The 26,823-nt window shown below is 36.0% G+C and overlaps 1 protein-coding gene across 3 annotated transcripts in view; it reads left to right on the plus strand.

Annotated features, from left to right (window-relative positions):
* ATM (ATM serine/threonine kinase) overlaps positions 1 to 26,823 on the plus strand; it is a 59,994-nt gene that overhangs the window by 19,422 nt on the left and 13,749 nt on the right. For all 3 annotated transcript variants that reach the window (XM_048294743.1, XM_048294745.1, XM_048294744.1), the window contains exons 27-49: positions 518 to 636; positions 1,907 to 2,033; positions 3,262 to 3,461; positions 5,309 to 5,483; positions 7,101 to 7,265; positions 7,516 to 7,648; positions 9,596 to 9,691; positions 10,402 to 10,573; positions 11,002 to 11,143; positions 11,775 to 11,951; positions 12,289 to 12,457; positions 15,053 to 15,140; positions 15,494 to 15,649; positions 16,427 to 16,535; positions 17,320 to 17,408; positions 17,504 to 17,606; positions 18,366 to 18,514; positions 19,556 to 19,660; positions 20,166 to 20,285; positions 21,178 to 21,412; positions 22,757 to 22,924; positions 24,864 to 24,983; positions 26,331 to 26,548. In XM_048294743.1, coding sequence (XP_048150700.1) covers positions 518 to 636; positions 1,907 to 2,033; positions 3,262 to 3,461; positions 5,309 to 5,483; positions 7,101 to 7,265; positions 7,516 to 7,648; positions 9,596 to 9,691; positions 10,402 to 10,573; positions 11,002 to 11,143; positions 11,775 to 11,951; positions 12,289 to 12,457; positions 15,053 to 15,140; positions 15,494 to 15,649; positions 16,427 to 16,535; positions 17,320 to 17,408; positions 17,504 to 17,606; positions 18,366 to 18,514; positions 19,556 to 19,660; positions 20,166 to 20,285; positions 21,178 to 21,412; positions 22,757 to 22,924; positions 24,864 to 24,983; positions 26,331 to 26,548 — 3,335 coding nt within the window. The remainder of the gene's footprint in view (positions 1 to 517; positions 637 to 1,906; positions 2,034 to 3,261; positions 3,462 to 5,308; positions 5,484 to 7,100; positions 7,266 to 7,515; positions 7,649 to 9,595; positions 9,692 to 10,401; positions 10,574 to 11,001; positions 11,144 to 11,774; positions 11,952 to 12,288; positions 12,458 to 15,052; positions 15,141 to 15,493; positions 15,650 to 16,426; positions 16,536 to 17,319; positions 17,409 to 17,503; positions 17,607 to 18,365; positions 18,515 to 19,555; positions 19,661 to 20,165; positions 20,286 to 21,177; positions 21,413 to 22,756; positions 22,925 to 24,863; positions 24,984 to 26,330; positions 26,549 to 26,823) is intronic.

Here is a 26,823-nt window from a genome sequence, read left to right on the forward strand (position 1 = left end):
ATGTAAGCGTAAATTGTTCAAATTTATAGGTACAAAATTAGTATTTTAATTCAAGCTAGCCAATTTTTATCCCGAGGATTTCAAGTAGCTATTCAATAGAAACTTTCAGGCCAACAGTTGACTGAGGTATAATTTTTTTCAGAGTGCAAAAAAAAAATTTTTAACATTCGTTATACAACCCTGAGTTTCTTTGTCGTATATCTGTCACATTTTCCTCTTAAAATATTTTTTAATGCTTTATGAGGAACCATCTTCTCCATAGGCAGACTCTGTGTTTGGAACTAGAAGTAAAAGGAAACATAATTTTTTTTCTATATACTGTAGGAAAGCAAATTGTTCTACCTGTGACTGCCATAGAGAAGCTTAACCAGGCTTAATTTATGAATGAATTGTATGCCATGGATAATGGAACAAATAGAGAATCTAGACAAGGAAAAGTGGGCTTTCTCAGAAGCCAAAGAAATAATTCTGGCTGAAATACCTTTTTCTTATTAAAATGCTATTTTTCTTCTTGTAGCAAATTGACAATTTATCTCATAATAACTTGCCAGAGATTGTGGTTGAACTGTTGATGACCTTACATGAACCAGCTGGTACCACGGTCGAAGGAGGGTCTCATCTAAGTAAATACATAAGGTATGAACTTGTAGGTTCTCTAAATGCTGAGTGTGTTTGTGTAACATTGTGCATTAGAATGTGTGCTTCAGGCATAAGAAGAGGTAACTCTGAAGCTGAGAACTGAAGGATTTACTGTCATTAGTAATGATAACATCATAGTTGTACCTTCGTGTAGTTACTCCCCAAGATCAGGGAGGAGAAGCTCTGTAATACTGCAGCTAATGGAAGGAATGAACGGTGTGCAAGCGAATGCTGTTGTGTGTTGATGAGCTGGACTGCTGTGGCACTGCCAGTTTAGATTAGTTCAGGTTTGGATGGACTGCTGTCTCTGTTAAATTGGTCAGGTTTTAGTCTCTAAATTAAAGTGATTCTTTTAATGGTCTTTAATAACTAGAAGTCACAGAGAGGTAAAGTGAACTGTTTCTTGTAGTGGCAGATCTTGTCTTTGGTAAGGAGATTGGTTAAGCAATGTCAAATAAACAAATTCCTAATTAATAGAAATAGTCTAGTGCCATAAATGTCTTCAAGTTTATTAGCTTTTCAGTCATTGTTGTTGTCCTAAAATATCCCTATTTGTTTAATAATTTTCCAGATTTTTATGTTCAGATAGAAATTTTTGGAAAAACATTGCATTTTTTAAAGTTCTCGAAGAAGATACCTTTATGTAAAAATACTAAGTTGAAAGAAACCAAAGCATTTCTGGGAAAATCTGCCAAAAGTTAAACGGCTGAGGATTTAAGAACTCTTTAAAAATTTTTTTGTAGTGAGTTTATTAACAGACTGTGGTGTCTGCTTGTAGGCAAAGCTCTTCTTTCTAAGAAGGAAATGGTAAGAATAAGAGTGATGAAACTTAGATTATGCACTTTTATTTCTACCATGATGCATTTCTTTTCTTTTTGAGGTCCCAGAAGACCTCACTACCCTGTTTTTATGTCAAGATTCATGATTGCTTTTTTCTCAGCCAAATTGTTTCCACAATTACAAAATGCAGATGATTTACCCATGACTTGTAATTAGATTTTTGTACTAAATACCTTAGATGAGACAAATTATCTTTTAAAAAAAAAAAGGATGTTAAGAAAGTACAGTTTAGAAAGCTGCCATAGAGGGACAACAAGCAGCTACAAAATAAGGTGCATGTCACTTTTCTGGATGCTTTTGGTGCTTCTTACTGAAAGCAGAAAATATTTTCTAGGAATTAATGTGTTTATTCATTAAGACTTACTGTATTAGATACAAGTGGTTTGATTTTTGAGAAGAAAAATATAAATCCTTTTTATTCATTTAGGGAACTGGATCCTGCTCCTAATCCTCCTCATTTTCCATCTTATGTGATTAAGGCAACCTTGGACTATATTAGCAACTGTCATAAAAGCAAATTAAAAAGTATTGTAGAAGTTCTTTCTAAAAGCCCTGTAAGTATGTAATGATGATTTTACTTTTCTGTAAAATGCAAAATTTCTATTATGGGTACCTCTTAGTCAAATTAGACATTTTCATCATTTCTATGTGAGGAAAATAAACCACCTTAGACCCTTTTCTGTTCATTTGTTTGCCTTCTGAAATGGGAAATGTCCTTAATTCAGGGACAGAGTTAAGTGCATTATATAATTATATTATTTTATTAATTATTATAATATACGTGTTATACAATATGTCTTATATAAGTGCATAAATTATGTAATTATATACATTATATAATACACGCAAAGTAAAGAGGATTATTTTAAAGGTTGGGGAAATCTCTGTGTACCAGACATGGTTTAGAATGTGGCATATTTGTCACATGTCTGAAGAATGTTCTAAAATAATTATATTTGGTCAATTTTAACTAAATACAGCCTACAATTAAAATATAAAACTTGCTTACTTTTACTGACAGTGTTAAATTTTATACTCAGTGATATTTTTTGACACTTGATTTTCATTTGTTAAAGGCAAATATGAAGACATAGGAAATTATACAGCCCTGCAATAAATCATAAACATATTACTGTCTTCTAACATTGTTTCTTAGAAATGTATCTTTTTAAAGTTACGCTGTGTTATTGCGTATGTTGTGAACAATTTACTTGGCCTATTTATAAATAATCTAAAAATAAGAAAAAAACTTTACTGAACCATGTTTTAGCTAAATCTTTTGAGTGTAAAAGTTAGTATTGCCAGACAGTGGAATAAGTTTTTTAAAATGTTACACAACCTGCCTAGTGTTTTAAAATGACTTTTTTTTTTAAGTTTACAGTTTTAACAGTTGCAATCTATAGTGCTGTGTTCTGTGAAATGGTGCAGTTTGCACACATGAACATTATGTTTGAAAAAGTACAGGTTGAATCCTTACCTGATGTTTCAATGGTTTTTATTTGATGTTTTTCCTCTTGGTAAAAATTGCCATAACTGTTTGGCTTTCTGAAAAATGTACATAACATTTCACATGTTGGGGGAATAAAAAAGGAAAATTAGGAGGTATGTGGCTTATTGTTCTGTTTGGAGAATTGGTTTCTCTGTAGGTCTTTTGTTTGTTTAAAGCAATAAAAATAATGAAGCTTTTTTGCCAATGTTAGGTTTTAGGTTTTTAAAGTTTTTTCTTGATATCTGTATTGACATTATGAATAATTTTTTTACTCCTATTTTATTCATTTTTAGGATTCGTTCCAGAAAATCCTTCTAGCTCTTTGTAAGCATGCATCAGATACAAAAAACATGTATAAGAAACACAGAGTTCTCGTAATCTATCACTTGTTTGTTGGTCTGTTACTTAAAGAGATCAAGGACAGTTTAGGAGGAGCCTGGGCTTTTGTCCTCCGAGATGTAATTTACACCCTGATTCACCACATCAATAGCAGGTAAAGAAAGTAATTAGGTCTTCTGTCTGTGCTCCTTGGCTTCTGTAAACTTACATTTTGATATTGCTAGCAGATGTTAATTAATCAGTAAAATTAGTTAGAATTTGCTAAAATTAAAAATTAAATCACTATTCTTTTATAATTTCAGAATTTAAACATAGAACTCTTACTAAAATATGGACTAATCTGTGCTAGCCTTGTATTTAGATGTTTGCTATACTGCAGGTTTTGTATCTGTACTAGGCTATCAAATTGTAGGAATAAGCAGTGTTGGGAGATTTTGATGGCAGGGTGTTTAGGAATTTAAAGCATATGGGAGAAAAATTTAAGGTGTGGAGTTAGGGGCAAAGTAAGCACATGTCAAATAAAATGCGCTTATTGAGTTAATTGGAGTGTTGACATTAACATTCTCACCAGTAAGTACCTAGCAAAGTGAGAACTGCTACATGTTATTTTAGCTTGCTTTCAGGTTGAGGAAACTGGTCCTTTATCAGGTTAAAATTTAAGTAGGATTCTTGCCTTTTACAAAGAAGGCTACAGGTATTTTCTTATTTGAGCTTTAACTCTGGGTTTCACAGACAGTTATTTGCATAAATGTCTCTGAGTTTATGTATAAATTGGTTGCTTGGCTGGTTTGAAGCATTTCATACCCTGAGATATTGAAGAGATGTGTGGATTTTATGGTAAATGCATTATTATGGGACGAGTTGTTGTGTTGAACATTGAGCTGGGGTGGGGCTGTTGAGGCACTGGAGAGCAATGCTGCCGTTCAGAGGGACCTCACCTAGCTACAGGGGTGGGACAACAGGTCCTTGTGGGGCTGAACAAAAGCAACCCCTAAGTCTCTCACCTGGGGTGGAATATCCCGGGTGATATCCCACCATGGTTATCACCAGGATATCCCATCATGAGTTCAGGCTTGGGGTTTGTCTAGAAGAGGAGCTGGATGAGTCAGCAGCTCACCTTTTATCACCGCAGGCTGACCGTGTACTCAGCTGTGCTGGCAGGAGCATGGCCAGCAAGCTGAAGGAAGCAGCCATTCCCCCCTTGAGTCTTATAAGAGATAATGAATGACAAACCAGGATGGCTTGAGTGGAAGACCCCAGAGGGGAAAAACTGAGTTGATCTAATTTCTCTTCTCCAATTTCTGGAGGGGAAGATTCCTTGTGGGGAAGGTAGAGCCAGATTTTTCTTAGAAGTGCACAGTGAAAAGACAAGGGGTAGCACCCAGCAAGCTGCAGTATGGGAGATTGTGGTTGGACGTAAGGGAAAGGATTTTCACAGTGAGAATAGTCAAACAGTGGAGCAAGTTTCTCAGGGAAGCTATTGGTTCTCCATCCAAGGAATATGTCAGAATTCAGCTCAACAAAACCCTGAGAACCTGATCTGAATTTGAAGCTGACCCTGCTTCAGGGGGGAAGCTGGACTAGATAATCTCCAGGTGTCCTTTATAACCTAATTTTTTTTTTAAACTGATGGTCATTTTGGATAGAGAAGGATTCAGAGAGCATGTTTCCCACTTTGTTCTGCTTCTGTCAAGATTGTCCTGACATAATAATCTAAAACCTGTTTGGGGATTTTTTTTTTCTCTTTGGTATATATTTTTCTACAAGGTTTTATTCCGTTTTCTAAAGTGATCAGTCAAATTCAGTGTGTTTCAGTTTTTCTGTGTCTCCTGAGATAAGTCTTTAGAGCTGATTGACAGACTTATTAAATTGTAAAGTTTAGAATAAATTCTTCCTGGTTTTCTTTTCCTTTTCCCATATTATTCCCTGATGTATAAAATGTTGATACTTGAGACAGTGACAATTGGTATTTCTTCTATTTCGCTTTGTTTCCTGTGACAGACCCATCATAGTCAGAGACATATCCATGCGCAGCTTTTCACTCTGCTGTGATCTTCTGCATCATGTTTGCCACACAGCAGTTACATGTTGCAGCGATGCTCTGGAGACCCACCTTCATGTTATTGTAGGAACCCTAATACCTCTTGCCATGGACCAGTCTCAGATTCAGGAACAGGTAGTTTTGTGTTGCCGTTTATTCCTTACCTGTTAGCTTTCCAGTTCATGTTCACTGTTCTTAAGGCTCTATCTATACTCATGCTCAATTTTAATTCCTTTTTCCTATGCTTTGGAGATTTATATAAAAACTGTTATTTGGGATGTAATACTATGCCTTTAATTTTTTTAAATGCAACTTCACTTTTGGTACTACTGTTTTGCCAAATAGCACATCAAGTAGCTAAGCAATTCCTTGAAAAACTGTGGATGATTTCATGGGAAATGTGATGAAGGGCTTTGGTATGAGAAGGTGTCTAAAGGACAAAGAAGAAGTGTGTGCAGAGAATAGATTTCAGTAGTTGAGCTGTTTATTTAACGAATTATCATTGAAAGGAAATGTAGCACACAGGCCTTAAAAAAGGAAACAAAGCAGTTTCTGTTGTGTGACAAGCATTGTTTTCCCTCTGGTGTTGCTTTTTATGTGCATTCTGCTGGGGCTAAAAATATAAGAAGATTCAGAGACTTAAAATTAGTAGCTGTAGGTGAGAAGAGTGTGCCTGTTCCACTTCAGTCCTCATGTTGCCTTCTGGCTTAATCTGATCCCATTGTACCACAGGCATCTCCATGGTTGCACTGTAGCCCTACGCTGTCCTCCTCCTTGTACTTCCAGTTCACCTGGAGGGCTGTGGTGATCCAGCTGAAAATAGCCTGGCAATCTTGTTTCACAGCTTCGTGATTGTGATCAGATTTACAATATCTCTATGTAAACAGTTGCACATGCACATCTGCAAAGGCAACATGTCAGGGTATACCTGGGCAGGAAAAAAGTGGGGAGGACAGAAATTTCTCTGTATTGGAACTGATGTAAAACATGAAACCTTCTCATATCATACTCCTGCAGGGATGCCCACCTTCTAGGGATCACTTTTCAGTTTCTTCTTTTTTATTTTTTCTTCTAGCATTGAATGGAGACTAGTTGATAATTTTCAGGTAAATACAAGTCTTCAAATAAAACCCTCATCATTTAGATTTAAAACTCCTCAAAGGTGCTTGGATTGAATATCCAGTTGCATTGATTTTTAAGTAAAGCATAAAAGCAGTGTTTTTCCAAAGAAGGTGTAGCACCTCTTTGACAAGCATTTATTCAAGTTGTAGATATGCTGTTACACAAATTCTGCCAGAGTTCAGTGATTTGGGTAGTAAGTTATGACATATAGGCATTTGTCTAAATTTCAAATTACCAGCACTTTGGTAAGAACAATAAAGTCCTAATATATTACACCAGATCTACTTGGGTGCAGTGTGTAGTTAAATCATTGTGAATATCATAGAGATGATATTGAATCTCAGCATTTGAAATCAGCTTAATCAAAGGACAGAATAAAACTGCAGGCTGTGATAGTAAAAGCTTTGATTTCTGTTTGGGAGGAGGAAGAGCAAAAATGCCCCACCATTTTACAATATATCTGTGATTTCCCCAAGCCTCTAAACATCTTACAGCTTTTAACAGTGTAAATAAATCATCTTACCAGTTTAATGGAACTTAGAGAAATACAAACTTTATAACCTGAATAAGAAATATGGCTCAAAAATGTTCCTTTGTCTTTTTTGGTTTTTGTTTACTTTTGATGTTCAGGTCCTAGGCTTGTTGCGGTATCTGGTGATAGATAATAAGGATAATGAAAGTCTCTACCAAGCAATCAAAAGCTTAGATCCTTTTCCTGAATATCCCGCTTTTAAAGATTTGCGAGCAGCTCAACAGAAAATAAAATACAGTAAAGGATCATATTCTCTTTTGGAGGTAATTACACTTTAAAATACATCTCACAATATAATGGTTTTTTGTAATGCAAACTTTCCACAGAAGAATTATTTTCTAACTGTAGTTTAAGTTTAAATGAGACATGTGGAGTCTTTTTATTGCTGGTTTCAGCCACGGAGATACTTGTAGGTCTCCACTTTTACTTTGCATCCACATTGTGAACTGCTGAGAGCCACTTCTTTACCTTTGTTTGTATGCTATATGTGCTTAATACAGTGTTGTTTTGCAGGAAATTAATCACTTTCTCTCAGTCGGGGTTTGTGATTCACTGCCCTTGACACGGCTTGAAGGACTGTATGATTTACGCAAAAAGTTGGAACAATATAAAGATCAGATGAAGGATCTCCTGAAAATTTTCCAGGGTACTGATATCTGATTATGTGTTTTATTTCTTTTCTACCTGGTTTTAGGTGTTTAGTGATGTACTCTATTCTAATTTGACATTGAATGTTTTATTTTTTGTCTTGGTTTTTGTATGTTTAACAATGTAATATTATAATTTCACATGCAGAGTAGAATGACATTTATGATTCATGCAACATCAGAAGTATCTTTAGCAAAGTGCATTATAAATACTAGATGAGGTGTTACATGATAGAGAGGATAAAATACCCTTCAAGCTTTTGGCATGGAGCATGCATGATTGTGAGTGACCAGGTTAATGTAGAAGTATATTGATTTATTATTGCTTAGTGGGTTTCCTTGTATATGAATCTCCCTACTCTTTTAAATGTAATGAAGCTTCAATTTATTAAAGGCATGTTAGAAAGTAAAACTCTCAGAATAAATGGTAGGATTTAGTTTAGCTGGATTTTGACAGGTGCCAGGATTGTGTTTCAGTCCTCAATCCAGACTCAGTTTCTTCCTATTTTGGTTTTCAGATAATTGTGCCAGACCATTTCACTTTTCTTCTCTACATCAAGTTTCCATCAGCTTGTGTGCATGACAGGAATATAAAAAGAGATGATGTAATTAATTGTCAATAAGGGCAAAGTAAAATTTGGATAAGAATTGTAATCTTGTAAGGCCACGGTGCAAGTGCATTTTGGCCCCTACATCCTGTATATCATTTACAATTTTAGTTTCCAAACTCTGTTTGAACAGAGTTAGTGAAAGGGCAACAAGCTTGTGTGGAGCAACTTCCATCAGAGGAGAGCCTTGTGAGACTGGGAAAGAGAATAGAAATAGAGGGAGGTGTATGAACTGGTGAAGCATAAGTAGGGAGTATGAAGTAGGGAGTAGGTGTATGAACTGGTATGAACGATGAAGCATAAGTAGGGAGTACTTACCACTTTTATCATAGTGAAGGAATTAAAGCCCAGAATTAAATCCCAGATTAAATTATACAAGAAAAATCGTGTAATTTCTTCAAAATATATTTACCATGCAATTTACTGTGGAGATTAACCACATAACTGACCTTAAAACAAGTTGGACATATTTTGTAGAGATTATTAGGTATGAAGATGTGCTCAGGCAAGACCTGAGAAGAAGTACTTTCTCTTGCTTTGCTGGAGATGGGCTGGCAGGCTTGATGGGCCTGTTGCCTTGCTTTTGCCTTATAATAAAATTCTATTAAGCACTTCAAAATATATTATTATATGTATTCATTTTTATAAAGATGTAAACAAGCAAAAAGTCCAATTCCAGGTTTCCACTCTGATTAGCACTTTTTAAAAAAGGACTGCTTTCTTGGTGGTTTTTTTCTTCCTTACACGGACATATTTTTTCCTAGACCATTTTGTTTAGAATGTTTATTTTTAAAAAAACCTCAGAAAGAGAGCAAATATATAAGGAAATACCCATCTTGAGAGTTTATAATTTGGCAAGGTTAATTTGGCAACCGAAAGCTAATCAAATTCTTAGAAATTCCTGGCAGAAAGCCTAATTTTGAGGTATTCCTTGGATTCAGATTTAGAACAGAATGATGACATTAGCTTAAGGGCTGTCAGTGGAGCCACATAGTATGACTTCACTGTTTCAAATAGCATTCTTACACCAACTTATAGTAATATTTAATGTATTTAATTATAATTTTTGCATCAAAACACTGAAAATAATAGCATATGTGCATTCTAGTTTAGGGGATTCTTTGGCTTATTCAAATGCACAGACATTTTTCCAAGCCATAATGAATAAGAAAAATCAGTAATTTAGTTGATGTACTGTTTAATACCAACTTGCTGCAACATTAGTAATGCATATTGATATTTGTAGGTAAAAGACACTGAAGTGGTGTTTTCTTCTAATAACTTCACGTTACAAATATACTGACATGTTTGGCATCTATTTTTCTTTCTGAATGATAGAAAAGCCAGAAGATTCTGTAGTAGTGAAATTGGTGGTGAGCTTACTGCAGCTGTCCAAGATGGCAGTTAACCATAGAGGAGAAAAAGCAGTGCTGGGTAAGTTAATCAGTCCCACAGGCAAATTAGGGCTGTCGTTGCAAACACCAGACTGAAACTGTGCTTGTTCTCAGTGTTTCTTCCCACTGTGCTTCCCACTTCAACACACCTGCAGAGTATGAAGGAAAGAGCAGGGAAATACATTTTGTTTTCTTTCTGTTGAACATTTAACATCCCTTGTTAAAAATTATTTTCAAGGTCAGTTTTGTTTTGTTTTATTTCACCTTTTTTCAGTAGTTGTGTATTTTAATAAAAGTATTTTGTCTGTAAAGCAAATGAGGGACACATTGATACACACTTTTATGTAAAATGTAGATTAATTCTTACTGAGGTTACAGTCTACTGTTTGCGGTCACACAGGCTACTGTTTGTACTTACCATACCCTTTAGGGATTGAAAATGAGTGATTCTGACCTTTTCCATTTGCCAGTTTCTGACAGAAGTAAACATAAAATACATATCTGATATAAGCTGGAAAACCCAGAGCCCAGACTCCTAGAAAATTGAGTTAAAAAGCATAACTGATATTTATGAGTCTTCAGCTGCAAAATTTGTTTATATGTAATTTTAATCATAAAGCTCCTTAAGTGATTATTTATAAATGTTTGCTGCTTTTTACCCATAACAGTCTCAGTTCTAAAAGTAGGGTGAGACCTTGTTTTAGTGTGCTTAAGACTACAGAAAGACTATAAAATTACATGCATTTGCAGAGGCTGTTGGAAGTTGCTTGGGAGAAATAGGTCCCATGGATTTCTCCACCACAGCTCTCCAGCGTGCTGAAAATGCACTGGATTCTAGAGCAGCAGACTTACTTGAAGATAGAAAACTTCAGTGGGTCTTCATAATGTTAATTCAAATAAACACTGCTTTAACAGATAATTGGTGAGTATTCTTACTTATTTAGTTAGCTCAAAGCAAAATAGTAGTCATTAAGTTTTACATTGTTCAGATCACCTCAGAGTAACTCTTGTGAAGTGTTCTTAATACCTGTTAGTGTCCGACCATGTGCTTCTCCAAGGGTCAGATTATTTACTCAGTCAGCCTTAGATGTTTCCTAGAAATTCTGTAGTAGAATGCAAGCCAGAGAATCTCCTCTGTGCTGGAGAGGGTAGCAGTGCTGTGGAGTAAATACTCTGGCTTTGTTTTGTAATAAAATGTGCAATGGCATATTCCTTCTCCAAAAATTTCTGATTTGATGCACACATAGATTGTGGAATTATTTATCTTGTATATTTATAAAGGTGATTTTGAAAATAAAATACCTGAATGAAATTAATAATAACTATGTTGTGTGTATGTTATTTTTTCAGTATTGATGTTAGAGCTGCTGCTGTTTCCTGTTTGAAAAACATATTAGCCACCAAGTCTGGCAATGAATTTTGGGAAGTTTATAAAAGTAAAGCTGATCCCATGTTAATCTATCTACAGCCTTTCAGAACATCTAGGAAAAAGGTACTTCTGATACACCTTATATACATGGCATATGGAGTAGAGAAAAAAAGAAATATATGTATTTTTTTAAAAAGCAGATTTAAAAGTATATTTGAGATAGGCTTTGATAAATGCCAAATTTGGCGTCAATATAATTGCAAATCTGCTTGCTTTTGTACATCTGTTTCTCCTTTCTATTTTACCAGTTGCAGCTTTCCCTTCATGTAGGAAATTACTAATTTGACATTAGAAAGCTGTGTGGTTTCATTTAGACAGACAATTTTTGGTTATCTGATTAATAATATAATACATTCTTTCTCAGGATTCCAGTGTTATTTGGTGCAAAAAAAAGGTGGAAAATAAGTCAGAAAAAAGTGCATAATTAACCATAAATCAGATATTTCCTAATTTTCAATCTTTTCATTTGTAGATTAAATGTGATGCCTAATGTGACCTTGTTGATGTTACCAGTAAAATTTTGTTTTTAATACTTTCGGATTTCTTTGGAAAACTTTACATTTGCATGAACAAAATTGATATTGTTAATAATTTGAAGGACCAGTTAATATATTTTAATGTGTATGCTGCAGTATGGCATTTTAAAATGCCATAGAATTTTTAATTGTTTGCAATATGTATATTTTCCTTGTAGTTTCTTGTAGTACCTGCCAATGATACAGAGGCTCCTTTAGAAAGATTGGATGACACAAACCTGTGGATTCCTCTGGGAGAAAGTCACGAGACCTGGATCAAGCACCTTACTAGTTCAATATTGGACAGTGGAGGTGTGAAAAATGAAGTTCTCCAGTTAATGAAGCCACTGTGTGAGGTGAGCTAAATCACTGTACGTGTGCTGTGATGCACAAGAAATACAATTACTCGTCTTGATAGCAACTAGTAGTTTCTGCTGTTAAATAATTCAGGACCTTTGTAGTCATATATTGCAGGTACTCATAAAATATGCTCTCAAAATACAGAATTTAAAAGATAATTGTAAACATAAGTGAACTTTATATGGCTTCTTTAACTGAATGCCAGCATAGCCCTGTTGAGTGGTTTGCATGTTCTTTCTCAAGTTTGATTAATTGTGAGTTTGGTTGTAACCTGAGAAAGACAACCAAAAAGCATTTCTTTCTCAGCAGCTCCTGTGCATTATTGTTTTCTAGGTGAAAACAGACTTGTGTCAAACTTTGCTTCCATACCTAATTCATGATATCCTTCTTCATGACTCAAATGAATCTTGGAGAAATCTTCTGTCACTTCATATCCAGAAGTTTTTTACAGCCTGTTGCAAATTTGCCTCATCTAGTAGATCTACTCCAAATTCTGATTCAGGTAATGCCATAATATTTTTGTTTCAGCTAAAAAAGGGATTCTGGTTGTGAAAAAACTATCTTCTAGTATCAAATGTATGATGTGCACTTGTGGGCAGGCAGAATTTAGAAGCTTCTGCCCAATTATTTTTTTTCAGTGGAGATACCAGTAATTTTGAAGCTATTCATTGGCAGCATCTGAGAAGATTCTTCTATTTAACTTATTTTCTTATTCACACCTGGATAATGTTTAGTACTTGCTGAATTTAGATGTTATCCAGTGTCTTGTGCTGCAAGACTGAGTCATGGACTGCCTTTGAAAATGATTGATTTGCAGTCAAATTCCTCTCTTACTCAAACAAGAGCAATAAAAAGCAGTTTTCACCTGAATTTTCCCCTTGGAGAAGACTAACCCTTCCTTTAACTACTGCCTAATATTGATAATGATCTTCCTGTACATTCCTATACAATGTAACAAAAGACTTGTTCCATTCCAGCAAAATAAAAGGAGGTTGTAACCAAAAGAACTGCAGCAGAGTATGAGAAAGGCAGTAAGTTCATTTTAACAAAAAGCACCTTTTAATCAAACTATTCACATCCTTTACAGTTAGATTATGGTTGAAGTTAGCAGAAATCCTTGTACAAGTAAGATTTTTGTTTTTAGACAGTGGGAATGGTACATGCACTTTTTCTCAGGAGCTGAAATAAATACAGTAACTTCAGATTAGGGTGGTGTTTTGTTTTGTTTTGGGTTGGTTTTATTTTTTGTGCAGTACCTACTGTGCTGTATCTTCTAACTCCCTTCTTCAGTGGCAAATCACCAAAGGAATGAGTCTGTACAATGTCTTGCAGTCTCTTTGGAGGGAAGTCATGCAAGCTTCAGGTTGTCAGAGAGGAAGAGGAACCCTTAGTATTGCACTTTTTAGTAAGAGTGGTGTAAATAACCCTAGTGATGCTAGGTGTATTTTTAAGTACTTTTTTGGATGCTCACTAGCCTGGACTGAAATACTAGAACAATATTCTTCCACATTTTTTAATTCAGGTGACAAGCTGTTTCTACGACTCAGATGTTTTCATAATTGTTTCACTTCGTAAGATAGAGAATGATTAACAACTTTATATTTCTTCCCTGGAAGCAGCCAGGGAAAATACTGCGCAAATTTATGCTCAGATGTATAGAGTGACCCAAAATATTCTAAGAAAAATATGAAGGGATTTTTCCAAGTTTTATAAACTTGCACTTAGTTCAATGATACCAGTGAGCAAATGATGGAGGCTCCTTCAAACATTGTGATTCATAGAATCACAGTTAATTAGTTTGGAAAAGACCTCTGAGATCATCGAGTCCAACCTGTGGCTGAACACCCCCATGTCAGCTACACCATGGCACTGAGTGCCATGTCCAGCCTTTCCTCAAACACCTCCAGGGACAGTGACTCCACCACCTCCCTGGGCAGGCCATTCCAATATCTAATCACCCTTTCTGTGAAGAAATTCTTTCCTAAAAGAATTCTATGCAAGGGATACTTACTGAGGCAATAAGTGCAAAAAAAAAAAAAAAAAAAAGACATATAGAAGCTTTAAATGGAATTCTCCAGATGAAAAACTGTCCTGGTAGCAGAAAAAAAACCCCAAACATTTACAGGTAAATGGGAGGCGCAGTAGCCAACTCAGCAAAGATATGTTAATTCCAAAATTGGAGTCATAGAACATCAGTATTCAAAGCAAAAATTTTAATCATCTGGTAGCTGCCAGTTTCTTCAAGTAGAAGCTGTTGCCCTGGGAAAACAAGGAGAAAGCTCTTCCTATGTAATCTGGGTAAATTTCATTCCAAACCATCAGAATCCAAACTGGAAAAAATCAAGCAGTTGGACATGGGAGATTTAAATGCTTCTGATCAGGTTTATTTCTGTTTGTAGGAACACACAAAATGCCCAGATACATTTTTAATGTGGCTTTTGCTTTCTTTAGGAGAAATTGCTACTTCTGCATCTTACTGTAATGTAGTAGTAATCAAACCTTTGCTTGTGTGCTCCCTATTTCTTGCTTCTTTTAATTGGTAATTCAGAAATGACCAGAGGAATAAAAAAATTATTAACCCAATCACCAAAACACAACCTGTAGCCATCTGATTTTCTTTTTTAATCCAGAAGCAACACATGGAAACATAGATTTTATGAAAGTATGGGCCTGTGTGTGGAAAGTAGGGGGTTTTGTGTAACCATAGACACTCTAAAATCTGCAATGAAGTAATTTAATAAGAAGTATTTCTGTGACTTTGGAATAACTTATATGGCAGAAGCCTAATGGAAGAGGTCTGTTATGGAGCTTTTTATAATGATGTTAGTTCATCTCTGAATGCTGTAAGAAAAAATAGAATCCATAAACTAATAATACAAAGTTTCATAAAATTGTGGTGTAAACTACTATGATGTCACTAACATCATGTAACAGGAAGAAATACATTTTGTGACAAACTATTAATTTAATCTTGGAAGTGCAATTCAAAGAAGCTTTTAGTTATTTTCTTGACTACAAAATAGACCTTTTTGTCTTGTAAATGGATATGTTATGACAAAAGTTCACTATATTCTTTCCTTTGAAATATACATCCCAGAGCAAGAAACCCATAATTTTAGAAGTTTGGATAAAGTATCTCGACGAGCCATGCTTGCTGTTGTTGATTACTTGAGAAGACAAAAGAGGTGAATTCAAGCTTTTCAAAATGTTGCCTTATTTAATTGTGACTGTTCAAAGATCTGTTGGTGTTCTAGGTTAAAGAAAAAGAACATGGTAGAGGACATACTGGTTAAAAGAAAAGATACAGTAGTGACCTTGCATTTGTTACAGAAGTGATATGGCTACCCTTGAAGGGTTCTAACTATGCTGAAAGAGTTTTCTAAAACCCTTTTGTCTGGTAAACTTCTTGTGGTATGGGTTTTCCAGGGACTAAGATAAAAGTAGCCTTTGGAAAGCTTTATAGTTAATATTGGATTTATTTTGTTTAATGTTCGAGAAAAGGTCTGTTACAGCAGTATTGAAGTCTTTATTTAATCAGATCTGTTTCAGGTACAGTTTTTGATGACAGCTTCTGGCTAGACCTGAATTATCTGGAGGTTGCTATGGCAGCACAGTCTTGTGCTGCTCACTTCACAGCCTTGCTCTACGCAGAAATCTACGCAGACAAGATAAATAGGGATAAGCAGCAAGAAAGGTAGGAGGAGTGCTCTTTCTTGACATTTCTGGTAAAATGGATCATGTTTTGTGAGTTCCAGCAGTGTTTTGGTTTTAGTTATATGAAAAGTCAAGGAAGCTTTAAAAATACTCCGTAGGTGTGTGTATGGACATGGAAAGTATTTCCAGTCCTTGAATGTGATCCAAGCCTCAAAATAGAGTCATGTTGACTTGTAATCAGAAACTTTCTTTGTGCTGTTGGTTAAATTACAGCCAGAAGTTAATCAAGGGGGGAAAGAAACCCCAGAATGATGGCCAGAATTATGTGTGAATAGAGCCAAAGGACCTTTGTAGGAGCTTTCTTCTATAATGGACAATTATCTTTGTTTTCTGGTCTATCAAGATCAAAATTTGGAACTAGTTTAGATTTTGTGACAACCCACTGTAAGGTAGTGAAAATATAACAAAAGTTTGGTTGTAAGCACATACATTAACTAATTGCTTTTATTCTTTCACAGAGGAAAGAGCACTTCAGGCATTCACCAAAGCAATTTGATTTAATAAAAGATTAGAAATTACAAGGTGTGTGAGGGGGATTCTCCAAAAAAACATCTTGGTATTAAAATCCCTTGATGTTGATATTCCCAGCTCAACTGATCACTTCCTCATTCTGATGGAGAGCCATACTGAATAACCTGAGGATGACAGTCTTGCATTTAATGTTTGTGCCCCTTGTTTCTTGGGTCTTGTCTCAGAATTTCTTTAGTTCTCTATATGAAATTTCATTTAACTTTGCTGGTAAAAACATTCCTTTTAGATCTTCTTTTAAAGCAGCTAAGAGTTTGACGTTTGAAGAGGAAAGTCAAAGAACACCTATTACTACTTTAAATGAAAAAAGTAAAGAAGAAACTGGCATAAGTTTACAGGTACTTGTGTGTGCTTCATAATCAGAATGCAAACCTTCTTGTATAATTACAATTAACAGTAGGTTTCATCTGAGCTGAAGGTAGATCCAGTAGAATTCAAGAATGTGTTTTAAAGTTCTCCTCATGCTTGAATTCAAAGAGAACTCAGTGGCCTTCCAGACAAATTAAATTGAGTATTTGTTCACCTGAAACACTAACTAACTGGCAAGTTTTAAATCACAGCAAAGCAGACTTTGTTTCCTGAAATAGCTGCCTTCAGGGTGGTAGCCAGGCAAATATTTTTCAGTTTGTTTTGTCACAGATATATGTTCATTAAAAATCAGCAAGTGATGTAGAAGTTGTAATAATCAAAACTGAAGTAGTATTATCTCCCACAAGTTTATTTGATGTATCAAATCTGATCCAGTAGCCTTGTCTAAGTTACTTCTTTCCAAAGTTCATTATTCCAGAACTGTGCTTGTATAACTTTTAAGATGCATTACATAGCTGATGTGTCTAATGCTCATGCAGTACTATTGCCTTTTGCTTTTCAACTAGTCCACCTAAGGCCCCATCCTGGATTTTTAAAAAATAAATTAGCATTAAAATAGGTAGTCCTGAAGAGTTTGGCTAGACTGCATAACTTTTTTTTTCCTGTCATGATAGCAGGCTCAGATACTGCATAAAGGAAAATTAAGCAATGATGTTGCCTGTAAAAACATTTGTAAACTGATACAATTTATATAAAACTAACTGGAGCTGGCTCCAAAAAAGGTAATTCTTTGTCTTGTGGTGCATATTCTAGGACCTTCTCATGGACATCTATAGAAGCATTGGAGAACCTGACAGTCTTTATGGCTGTGGTGGAGGAAGAATGTTACAGCCATTAGCACGGTATAATTTATTCGTGTTCTTATGTTCTTTAAAGGCGTTGCTTTCATTTACTAGTAAGGAACTTAAATTGAAAACTTCTTTTTCACTTACAACAGGATAAGAACATATGAGCATGAAGCAGTGTGGGAGAAAGCCCTTGTAACATACGACCTTGAGACAAGCCTCTCTCCATCTACTCGCCAGGCAGGAATAATAGAGGTAATCTTATTTTATAAGAGGAAATGAGTGTAAGAATTGATATTCATCATATTGAATCATTTGTAGTGAGTCTGAAATTGTTTTAGGACTGAAAGTGATCTCTTTGTTCATTAAATCTAGCCCATTGTCATAGGCATCCAAGCTGTGTAATGTAAGACAACTCAATATTTGTTCTGAAAACATTAAGGTTCCTAGACCTCTTGTCACTCACAATCCCCATCATGGGTAATGAATTTTCTGAAATACTTAAAAATAAGTATATTTAATATTTTTCCAGATTTTGGCCAGCTCCTAAAGTGACAGGATATAGAAAGTAATGTAATTGGTTATTTTTGCTGTCTTGTTCTTTAAACCTCTCCAGTATGAAACCATGGTTTTTCTGATACAATAGATAAAAATAATTTATGTTATTTTCAACCTTTAAATATGTTGCTTTTTTAGCCTAAAAATGTTTATACCAGTTCTATAATAATGTAGCACAGGTATGTATGTGTTTTCCGTTATTTAATTTTCATATGGTACTTTTATTTTCTTACCACAAATTATTTAGTATCAGTTGCAGTATTAGTTGCAGATATCAATACTGTGATTAGTAGTCTTATTAAAAAGTTTTCATCTTATGTAGTGTACAGTTTAGAAATGGTTACGGTTCCTGCAAAGGGTTCTTTGTTTCCTAAAGTAAAACAAAGCCCTTAAAACAATACTAGTTCAGTTTAATAAAGGACGAAAATCAATTTTGAGTAATTTTCTTAATTCCAGGCTTTGCAGAATTTTGGGCTTTGCCACACTCTTTCCATGTACTTAAAAGGGCTGGAACGTGAAAACACTGAGTGGTGTGCAGAACTCCAGGAAATACGCTACCAAGCAGCATGGAGGAATATGCAGTGGAGCCACATCTCTTCTGTCAAGTAAACCACCTTATCTTTTTGCTAGTTCTTTAAGTAAAAGGCAATGGGGTCAGATCCAAGCTGAAAAGGCAAGATTAGAATATAGTCCCTGTGAAGCAGGTCACCTAATTCGTCTTAATCACTGAATTGAAAAGCAGTGTTTTTCACTTAGACTTGTCTGGTGTGTATGCCCATTGCTTTTCGTTTTCCTGGGAAGCTGTACACAGGTGATTCTTCTTTTTGATTGTTTGTAGCTCTAAACTGAAATTTTTAATTTTTGACTCACATAGTAGATGTATCTTGAGTACAGGAGAGGGATAGATAGTTTTTAGTATCTAATTTATAAGAAAATAGGGAAAATACTGCTCAGTAAGCCACAAGAGGTTATCAAGTCCTGGATAAGTAAACACCAGTATTGATTCATGGCTACTCCCTCGTAAGGAATAATTTCCTGAAGAGAGGATACTGCTGGATGCCTGGCAGCAGTTATTTGGTATGACTGACCAGGATCTGGTGTGAACTCTGTCCCTTCTTGGTACAGCTGCATCATTGCACATTTTAGGAATACAGAATAGACTCACTATGTTTTGGCAAAAGCAAAAAAAAAAAAAGAGTCACATTATGGGGTCTTCTGTAACTCCTCCTGCATCAATTTTTAGTAGTCAGGAGAATTTTTCTCCTAAGACTCTTATATTAGGATGGGGAACATACTCTTGGTGTGCTCGTTCCCTTCTCCTACACTGTCTTAAGATCATGGTTTAGACACACCTGGAGGACTTCACAAGCAGCCTGTTGAAGGGCATATGCCATGCCATGATCAGAACAAACTTGGTATGGGTGAGCTAGAATAAGATTCAAGATTCAAGAACAGCTTGAATTTATAAAACACTAAATTAATTTAAAATGTAAAGGGTTGCATCAATTTTTTTATCATGCAAAACAGCAATCTGTCCAATTGCAGAAAATGTACAACTAAAACAATTTGTCACAAAGACAAAATTGACTTCTTGGTAGAGAAATATGGTTTTCATTTTATTCTGTTACTTTTGTTTTATTTGTTAGAGATGAAGCAGGAAGTCCAGGGTACCATGAATCATTGTATGATGCCCTTCAGTCTTTACGAGATAAGGAATTCTCTGCTTTCCATGACAGTCTTAAAGATGCCAGGTAACAAATTGTATGCAAATACTGTGATGTTAGAGAGAGATGGACAGAATGTATGTGTTTGTAATCACAGGTTATGCATGAAAGACTATCATGGGGTTTTATGGGCTCAAATAATGACTCATGCATGGAATAAAAACTACTTCCAGACTTCAGCTAAAATTTTTAACTTCAGTTTGTCATCTGTACATATATAATTTGTGTGCCAATTGAAGATATATTTCCTCTACACATCCCTTACTTTGTAGTCCTCTTAAGTGGATTCCAGTGCTGAGTGCTCTTCTTTAGCTGAGCTATCACACAGACTTTGGAGTTTCTGTGTGCTTACTGTGTTTTCATTTATTGACAAACTTTTTTTAAAATTTTAATGGTAATACAAAGTAACTTCAGACTGAAGAGTTTTGCTGTTTAATTTCTGTTCACTGTATGGAAACTATGTTATGGATATTTGGAATTACTTGCTGATATTAAATAAAAATAATCTACTATTTTTCTATTAAATCCGTAGAGTGAATGAAGTAGAAGAGCTGTGCAAGGGCAGTCTTGAGTCTGTTTATTCCTTATATCCAACCCTTTGCAGACTACAGCTAATTGGAGAGTTGGAAAATGCTGGTCTGCTGTTCTCCAGGTGATTTCTTAAGATTGTGTAACACCACTTTCTCAGTTTTCAGGATTTTTAGTAATCAAGCATAGCACAAAACTTCAAATGACCTCAACAGATTTTATTCATCAACATCTCAAAGTTTGTGTTAAAAATTACAAGGATTTTAGCTCACTACGTGAAGACAGTTTTAGATTCTCTTTATTTCCAGACTGGATTTATTCACAGTCTAGTTTGAATTATTTGATATCATGCCAGTATTGTGTTTTAAATAATTGTTTTCTTTCCTTTATATTGAGTTCCCTCATACTCCAAGGTAGCAGTCATATCTCCTAGCTTCTGGTTTACTCAAGGAACTGAGTCCTCCTCTTTTAGTGTCTTTTCTAAAAATGTTTTCCGTTTCTTTAATGATATCCATAGCTTTACTGAAAGCTGTTTCAGTTTGAATAATCTTCTTCATGGACCTCTATTCCCATCAATATTCTTCCTAAATTCTTAAGATTGCTTTTTAATCACAGGAAGGTATTTATCTCTGTAGTGCTATTAACAGTGAATTGTCTCTGCTATAGTTCTACCAGTTCGGTAGCTAATAGTCACCCTACAGTCTTTTAAGCAGTCCTATGTTTGAGTGTGATTCCCTTTGCTGATGGACCTTTAACAGAAGTTTTTGATGCTTAATCAAGAATGTTTACAGAGGAGTAGTCCACCTGAGTGGTGGTGTACTTCATGTTTGTTAAAACTGGAAGGCTTCCAGTTTAGTCTGCATGTAGTAACCATTGTAGGGTTTTATGAACTATTTCTTGGTTTTGAAGTGTGAATTGTGAACTTTCTCAGCAGTTTAGTTTTTACTCATCTTGCATTTCACTAATATTTAGTGAGAATTAATAACAAGTCTTTTTTCTTTTGGTAACAATTGCAGATCTGTTACTACTCAACAACTGAATGACGTTTATTTGAAATGGCAGAGACAGTCCCAGCTTCTCAAAGACAGTGACTTCCATTTCCAGGAACCCATCATGGCTCTGCGCACTGTAATTTTGGAAATCTTGCTTGAAAAGGAGAGTGAAAATACCAAAAGAGAATGTATTAAAGACCTCCTGACCAAACATCTAGTGGAACTCTCTAGACTGGCAAGAACTGCTAAAAATACACAGGTAAAATTTCCAGGAAAGATCAGGAACAGATGTTTGTTTTTTAGTTTATGAAAGAACTTCATTTTTTAACAGTACTAAGGATTAGCTGTATTCTAAGTTTATTCAGTGGAATAATCAATTAATCTGAGACTTAAACGATGTAGAATTTATTAACAAATTGTATTTATGGGTATGTTTTTTGAATTTTGTTCGTAAGTGTAAGCCACTGTGAGGTAGATAATACGAAAATGACATTTTTAGTGAAGAATGCTCTTCTAGCTGTTTCTCTTTTTGGTGCATTTTTATATATCCAGCTTTCATTGGCATCATACTGTTGTAGTGTTCCAGAGTAAAACTGCAGAGATACCTTCATTGCATCTCTGTATTTAGTGTTGTCTTCAAAGTTTTATACTCTCAAAGCACCATTGCACTGTGGTAAATCTCTTTTTGTGAATCACTTACTGGGATTTGCAGTATCAGTGGTATTTTTCAGTTGCTGATGCATTTAAGATCCAGAGGCAGTCTTGGCTTGTTCTAGGTAGTGCATCTGGATGAGTAACTCCACAAGAATTTACAGAGCAGCAATATCCTCCAAGGACCTCTACAGAAAATAGTTCCAGCTAAATACGAAAAGGAAAGGTGTTTAACACTTCACATATGCGAAACTAAATCAAACTTTGGTTTCAGAAAGGTTCTCTTTTTATGAGCAATGATGAAACCAGTAGAACAGCTGTCTTTGATTTCATGAATTTGCAAGCTTTACTCAGTGCCTCTGAAGCTTTTTGGGAAAATTATGTCAGATATTTTTGTCTCATGCCTGCCTAGCCACCAACACTGTGGCAATGAGTGTCCTGTAAGAGCCTCAAGTTTGTTAAAAACATTGTTTGCTCTCTGTGCTGTCATTGTGATACTAAGTAGTGAGGATGATACTTTACCAGTGATACGTGTGTCGATGTAGGCACGTGAAGGCATTGGTGTATGGTGGTGTCATTTTTTAAATTATTTTTCTGTGGTCTGTAGTAATGTTTGTAATACATGTAATAATAATTGCTAAGCTATAAATCCATTACTTCAGTAGGTACACTTACAGAATTTCCCTACCTCCAATTAAACTGTTAAACATAGATACTTTATTTTAGAGTTTATAAGGTTTGATTCTAGTCTATTTTTGTTGCAAACCAGGATTTTCTGTAAGTATATAGAAAAATAATTTCATATCTTTGCTGCAAATAAATTCTTAGCACTGGATGGGCAGACTATGCTGCACAAATAGAGAAAATTGAGACAGAGTCTGAAAACAAAACCTTCTGTGAGATACAGATATTTCACTTAAAGAATTGTTCATGATTATTTTTTCAATTTCAGCTTCCAGAAAGAGCTATGTTTCAGATCAAACAGCACAATCCAAATGGAAATGGAGTTTCTGAATGGCAACTAGAAGAAGCTCAGGTTTTCTGGGCTAAAAAGGAAGAGAGTCTTGCACTGAATATACTTAAAACTATGATTAAAAAATTAGATGCAGATTGGTTTCAGGTATGTGTTACATAATGCATAAATTTAAGAGAACTAAATTATTTAAGATTCTAATTCCACTTTCTGAAGTTTTCCCATAGAAGAAAATTAAAAGCCCCTCTGCAGTATTACTAAATCTGGTTTATACTCTCAAAATGTCTGAAAGCAAAAAAGCCTGTGTTAGCCAATCTTGTTAGGGGTTTTCAGAGTGAATCTGTAACAGTGGCAAATGTAAGAATTCATTATTCATAGTCCACAACTAAACCATGTCCCTAAGCACCACATGGACATGTCTTTCAAATCCCTTTTAAACAGAGATGGTGACTTTACCACTTCCTTGGGCAGCCTGTTCCAATGCTTGACAATCCTTTTAGTGAAGAAATTTTTCCTAATATCCAAACTAAACCTCCCCTAGTGCAATTTGAAGCCATTTCCTCTTGTCCTGGCACTTGTAACCTGAGAGAAGAGGCCAACCCCCACCTGGCTACAGCCTCCTTTCAGGCAGCTGTAGAGAGCAATAAGATCCCCCCTGAGCCTCCTTTTCTCCAGGCTAAACACCCCCAGCTGCTCCTCACAGGACTTGTGCTCCAGACCCTTCCCCAGCTCCGGTGCCCTTCTCTGGACACGCTCCAGCCCCTCAATGTCTTTCTGGCAGTGAGGGGCCCAGAACTGAACACAGGATTGGAGGTGTGGCCTCAGCAGTGCCGAGTACGGGGGGACGGTCACTGCCCTGGTCCTGCTGGCCACACCACTGCTGATCCAGGCCAGGATGCCATTGGCCTTCTTGGCCACCTGGGCACAGCTGGATCATGTTCAGCTGCTGTTGACCAGCACCCCCAGGTCCTTTTCTGCTGGGCAGCTTTCCAGCCACTGCCTGGGGTTGTGATCCAGCACTTGCCTTGTCAAACCTCATGTAGTTGGCCTTGGCTCTCAATCCAGCCTTTCCAGATCTCTCAGGATGATGTTTGTTAAAATGTGGTCTACAAATACTTGTATAGAACCTAATTTTGTATACCACCATGAAAAAAATTCCTTCATGTCCTCACCTTTATGTTTAGCTATGAAGGCTTTCTTTGAGTATTTCTGGAGGATAAAAGACATTTGCTTTGAGTCCAGGTATCTTCTTAAAGAATATCACACTTCAGAAAGGCTGGATTATTTTGGGCCAAGTTCTCTATACATATCAGGGCAAAATCAAGAGTTGCTGCTCTTTTGATTTTTGTGATTTCTCCATGAATCAGTTGATAAGGCCCTCCAAAAATTTAGTCCTTCCTTACATTTACCTTGTCCATGTAAGGAATATTTGTGTTTTCACAGCCTATGATGTTCACATACGTATTTCACAGTCAGTGTTGCCATCTTGGTCACATGGTCTTTAATATGTATCCTATAGTAGAAGTATTTTGCAATACTCCATAATATCCTACTCTAGAGTTAAAGCTGAGCATCCAATCTGGAGAAAAGTCCTTTGGAAACCTGCTCCATCATCTTCTCAGAGCACTTTTAATCAAGTTTCCATGTAGAAGTCTGTCTGAAGAATTTGATGATCACACATGGCTATTGTGGTTCCTGACTGTTATCTGTGGAGTTGTCTGTGGTACTTGCGACTAAATGGGGACGTTATAAAATACAATTCTGAAATCATGTTGTGAATTTTTAAAATTTTTATTTCATTTTATCATTGGTTTATTCTGTTTTTCATTGTTCAAACTATCAGGTATTTTAAAATATGTGCTCTCCTTTAGTCTTACATTGAATGTGAATGTGATTTAAGGTTATTGACTACTGTAGATGTGGATGGAAAATGACTGTAGATTAGCATTATGTGTAATAGGCCTCAGTGATTGAATTCTATTCAGGGTTTAAAAGCTTTAGAAATTGCCTACCTCATATGTAAAAGATATTTTTGTTTGATGCCTCCCGCTCTTTAATTTTTTTCCCAAAACTTGCTTTTTCAAAGGTCGAGAATGATCCTCACCTGAAATTGATGTATACAGAGTGCCTGAGGCTCTGCGGTACCTGGTTAGCAGAAACATGCTTGGAAAACCCTACAGTCATCATGCAGAAATACTTAGAAAAGGTGCATCCAGTCTTTGAAATGTGCAATCTTTGAGATAATGCTGTGTTAAAATACCAAGTAGATTTTTCAGTGCAGCCTTTATTTTTCTATATTGAAAATATGGTTTCTTATATGTATTAGGGTTTCACATTGTATTGTGTAGCACTGTAATCTTATAAAGTGTTCAGAATATGGCTTTGTAGAAATCACAGTGGAACATCTTATATTGGCTTAGAAGTGTAGTGATTACAACTACCAGTCTAGTTTCCCTTTCCTGTTCCCTACCTCTTCCTTCTCAGGACAGATTATTCATTCGCCAGGCTTTCAGTATGGCCATTATATTTCACAGAACCACAGAATCAGTCAGGTTGGGAAAGACCTCTGAGATCATCAAGTCCAACCTGTGACCCACCACCACCACATCGACCAGACCATGGCACTGAGTGCCACTTCCACTCTTCCCTTAAACACTGCTATGGATGGTGACTCCACCACCTCCCTGGGCAGGCCATTCCAATGTCTAATCCCCCTTTCTGTGAAGAAATTCTTCCTCATGTCCAACCTGAGCCTCCCCTGGTGCTGCTGCTCTGGTTACGTCCTCTTGTTCTGTCACTTGTTACCTGGGAGAAGAGATTGGCTCCCACCTGGCTACAACCTCCTTTCAGGCAGCTGTAGAGAGCAATAAGGTCACCCCGAGATGCTGCAACATCTTGTTCTAGTGTTTCAAAGTACTGTAATTCTTTTCTTTTAAGATCTTAGCCAGTAATAGAAATGTTTTTATTAATATTTGTCTGCTCTGCATTTCTTTATTTCATGCTAATTTGTGAAAATCAAAGTAGTTACCTGTCTCTGTTGCTATCTATATACTTTCTTCACTCTGATGATTTGAATCCATGACTTTCATATCTAATTTCCTTTTCTTTTGGTATATTTTGGACTATCTTCTGTTTTTTTCTCACCATCTTGTGACATAAGGCTGTAAGACTATTGTAAAACTTCATGCCTCATTACTGTAAGAGATAGATAAGTGTGGAAAATTCCTGTATGGTTACTAAAGCTATTTCATACACAATAATCTTTTTGGCTGTTTGCACTGAAACATTTCTCAAAGATTACATTCACTTAGGAGAAAAATATTCAGTCTGTTAGGTTTATTTTGTATGCATATTTATTCCATCACAGGCAATATTAAATAATGTATTCAAGCAGGTGACCCTGCCTGAGCAGGAAGGGAGATGAATAAGATAAGCTCCAGATGTCCCTTCCAGCCTCAACCATTCTGTTTTTCTGTGATAATAGAGTTTCATCAAGTATTATGCAGCTCTAGTTACCTGATTATTGGTCTTACCATTGTAACTTCTCCTTTAGGCTGTGGAAATTGCTGCAAGCCCCAGTGGAGACAGCAGTGATGAGCTGAAGAAAGGAAAGATGAAGGCTTTCCTCTCCTTGGCGCGTTTTTCTGATAATCAGTACCAGCGAATTGAGAATTACATGAAATCCTCAGAGTTTGAAAATAAGCAGGCACTGCTGAAGAAGGCCAAGGAGGAGGTCGGTCTCATCAGGGAGCGCAGAGTTCAGACCAACAGGTGAGCATTCAAGTAGGGACTGGTTACTGTGGAGCTGTCACAGGCTTCAGCTCTACTCTCTGGGCAAGAGGTGCAGCATGGGTCACATCTTTACAGCTGCCTTTTCCCTTCTCCACAAAGCAGTGATCAAATCCAGAGTGCTTGTTGTGAATGGTTTCTCAACTGTGCCTGGATATGGTCTAGGTGTGTGCTGGATAGTTTGGGCCAAAACTAAGCCAGGGACACAGTATGGATGATCATGGCCTGGAATTCATGTTTATTCCCTGGATCTGTTC

This window comes from Corvus hawaiiensis, chromosome 2 (genome assembly GCF_020740725.1).
Source record: "Corvus hawaiiensis isolate bCorHaw1 chromosome 2, bCorHaw1.pri.cur, whole genome shotgun sequence".
Classification (NCBI taxonomy): Eukaryota; Metazoa; Chordata; class Aves; order Passeriformes; family Corvidae; genus Corvus; species Corvus hawaiiensis.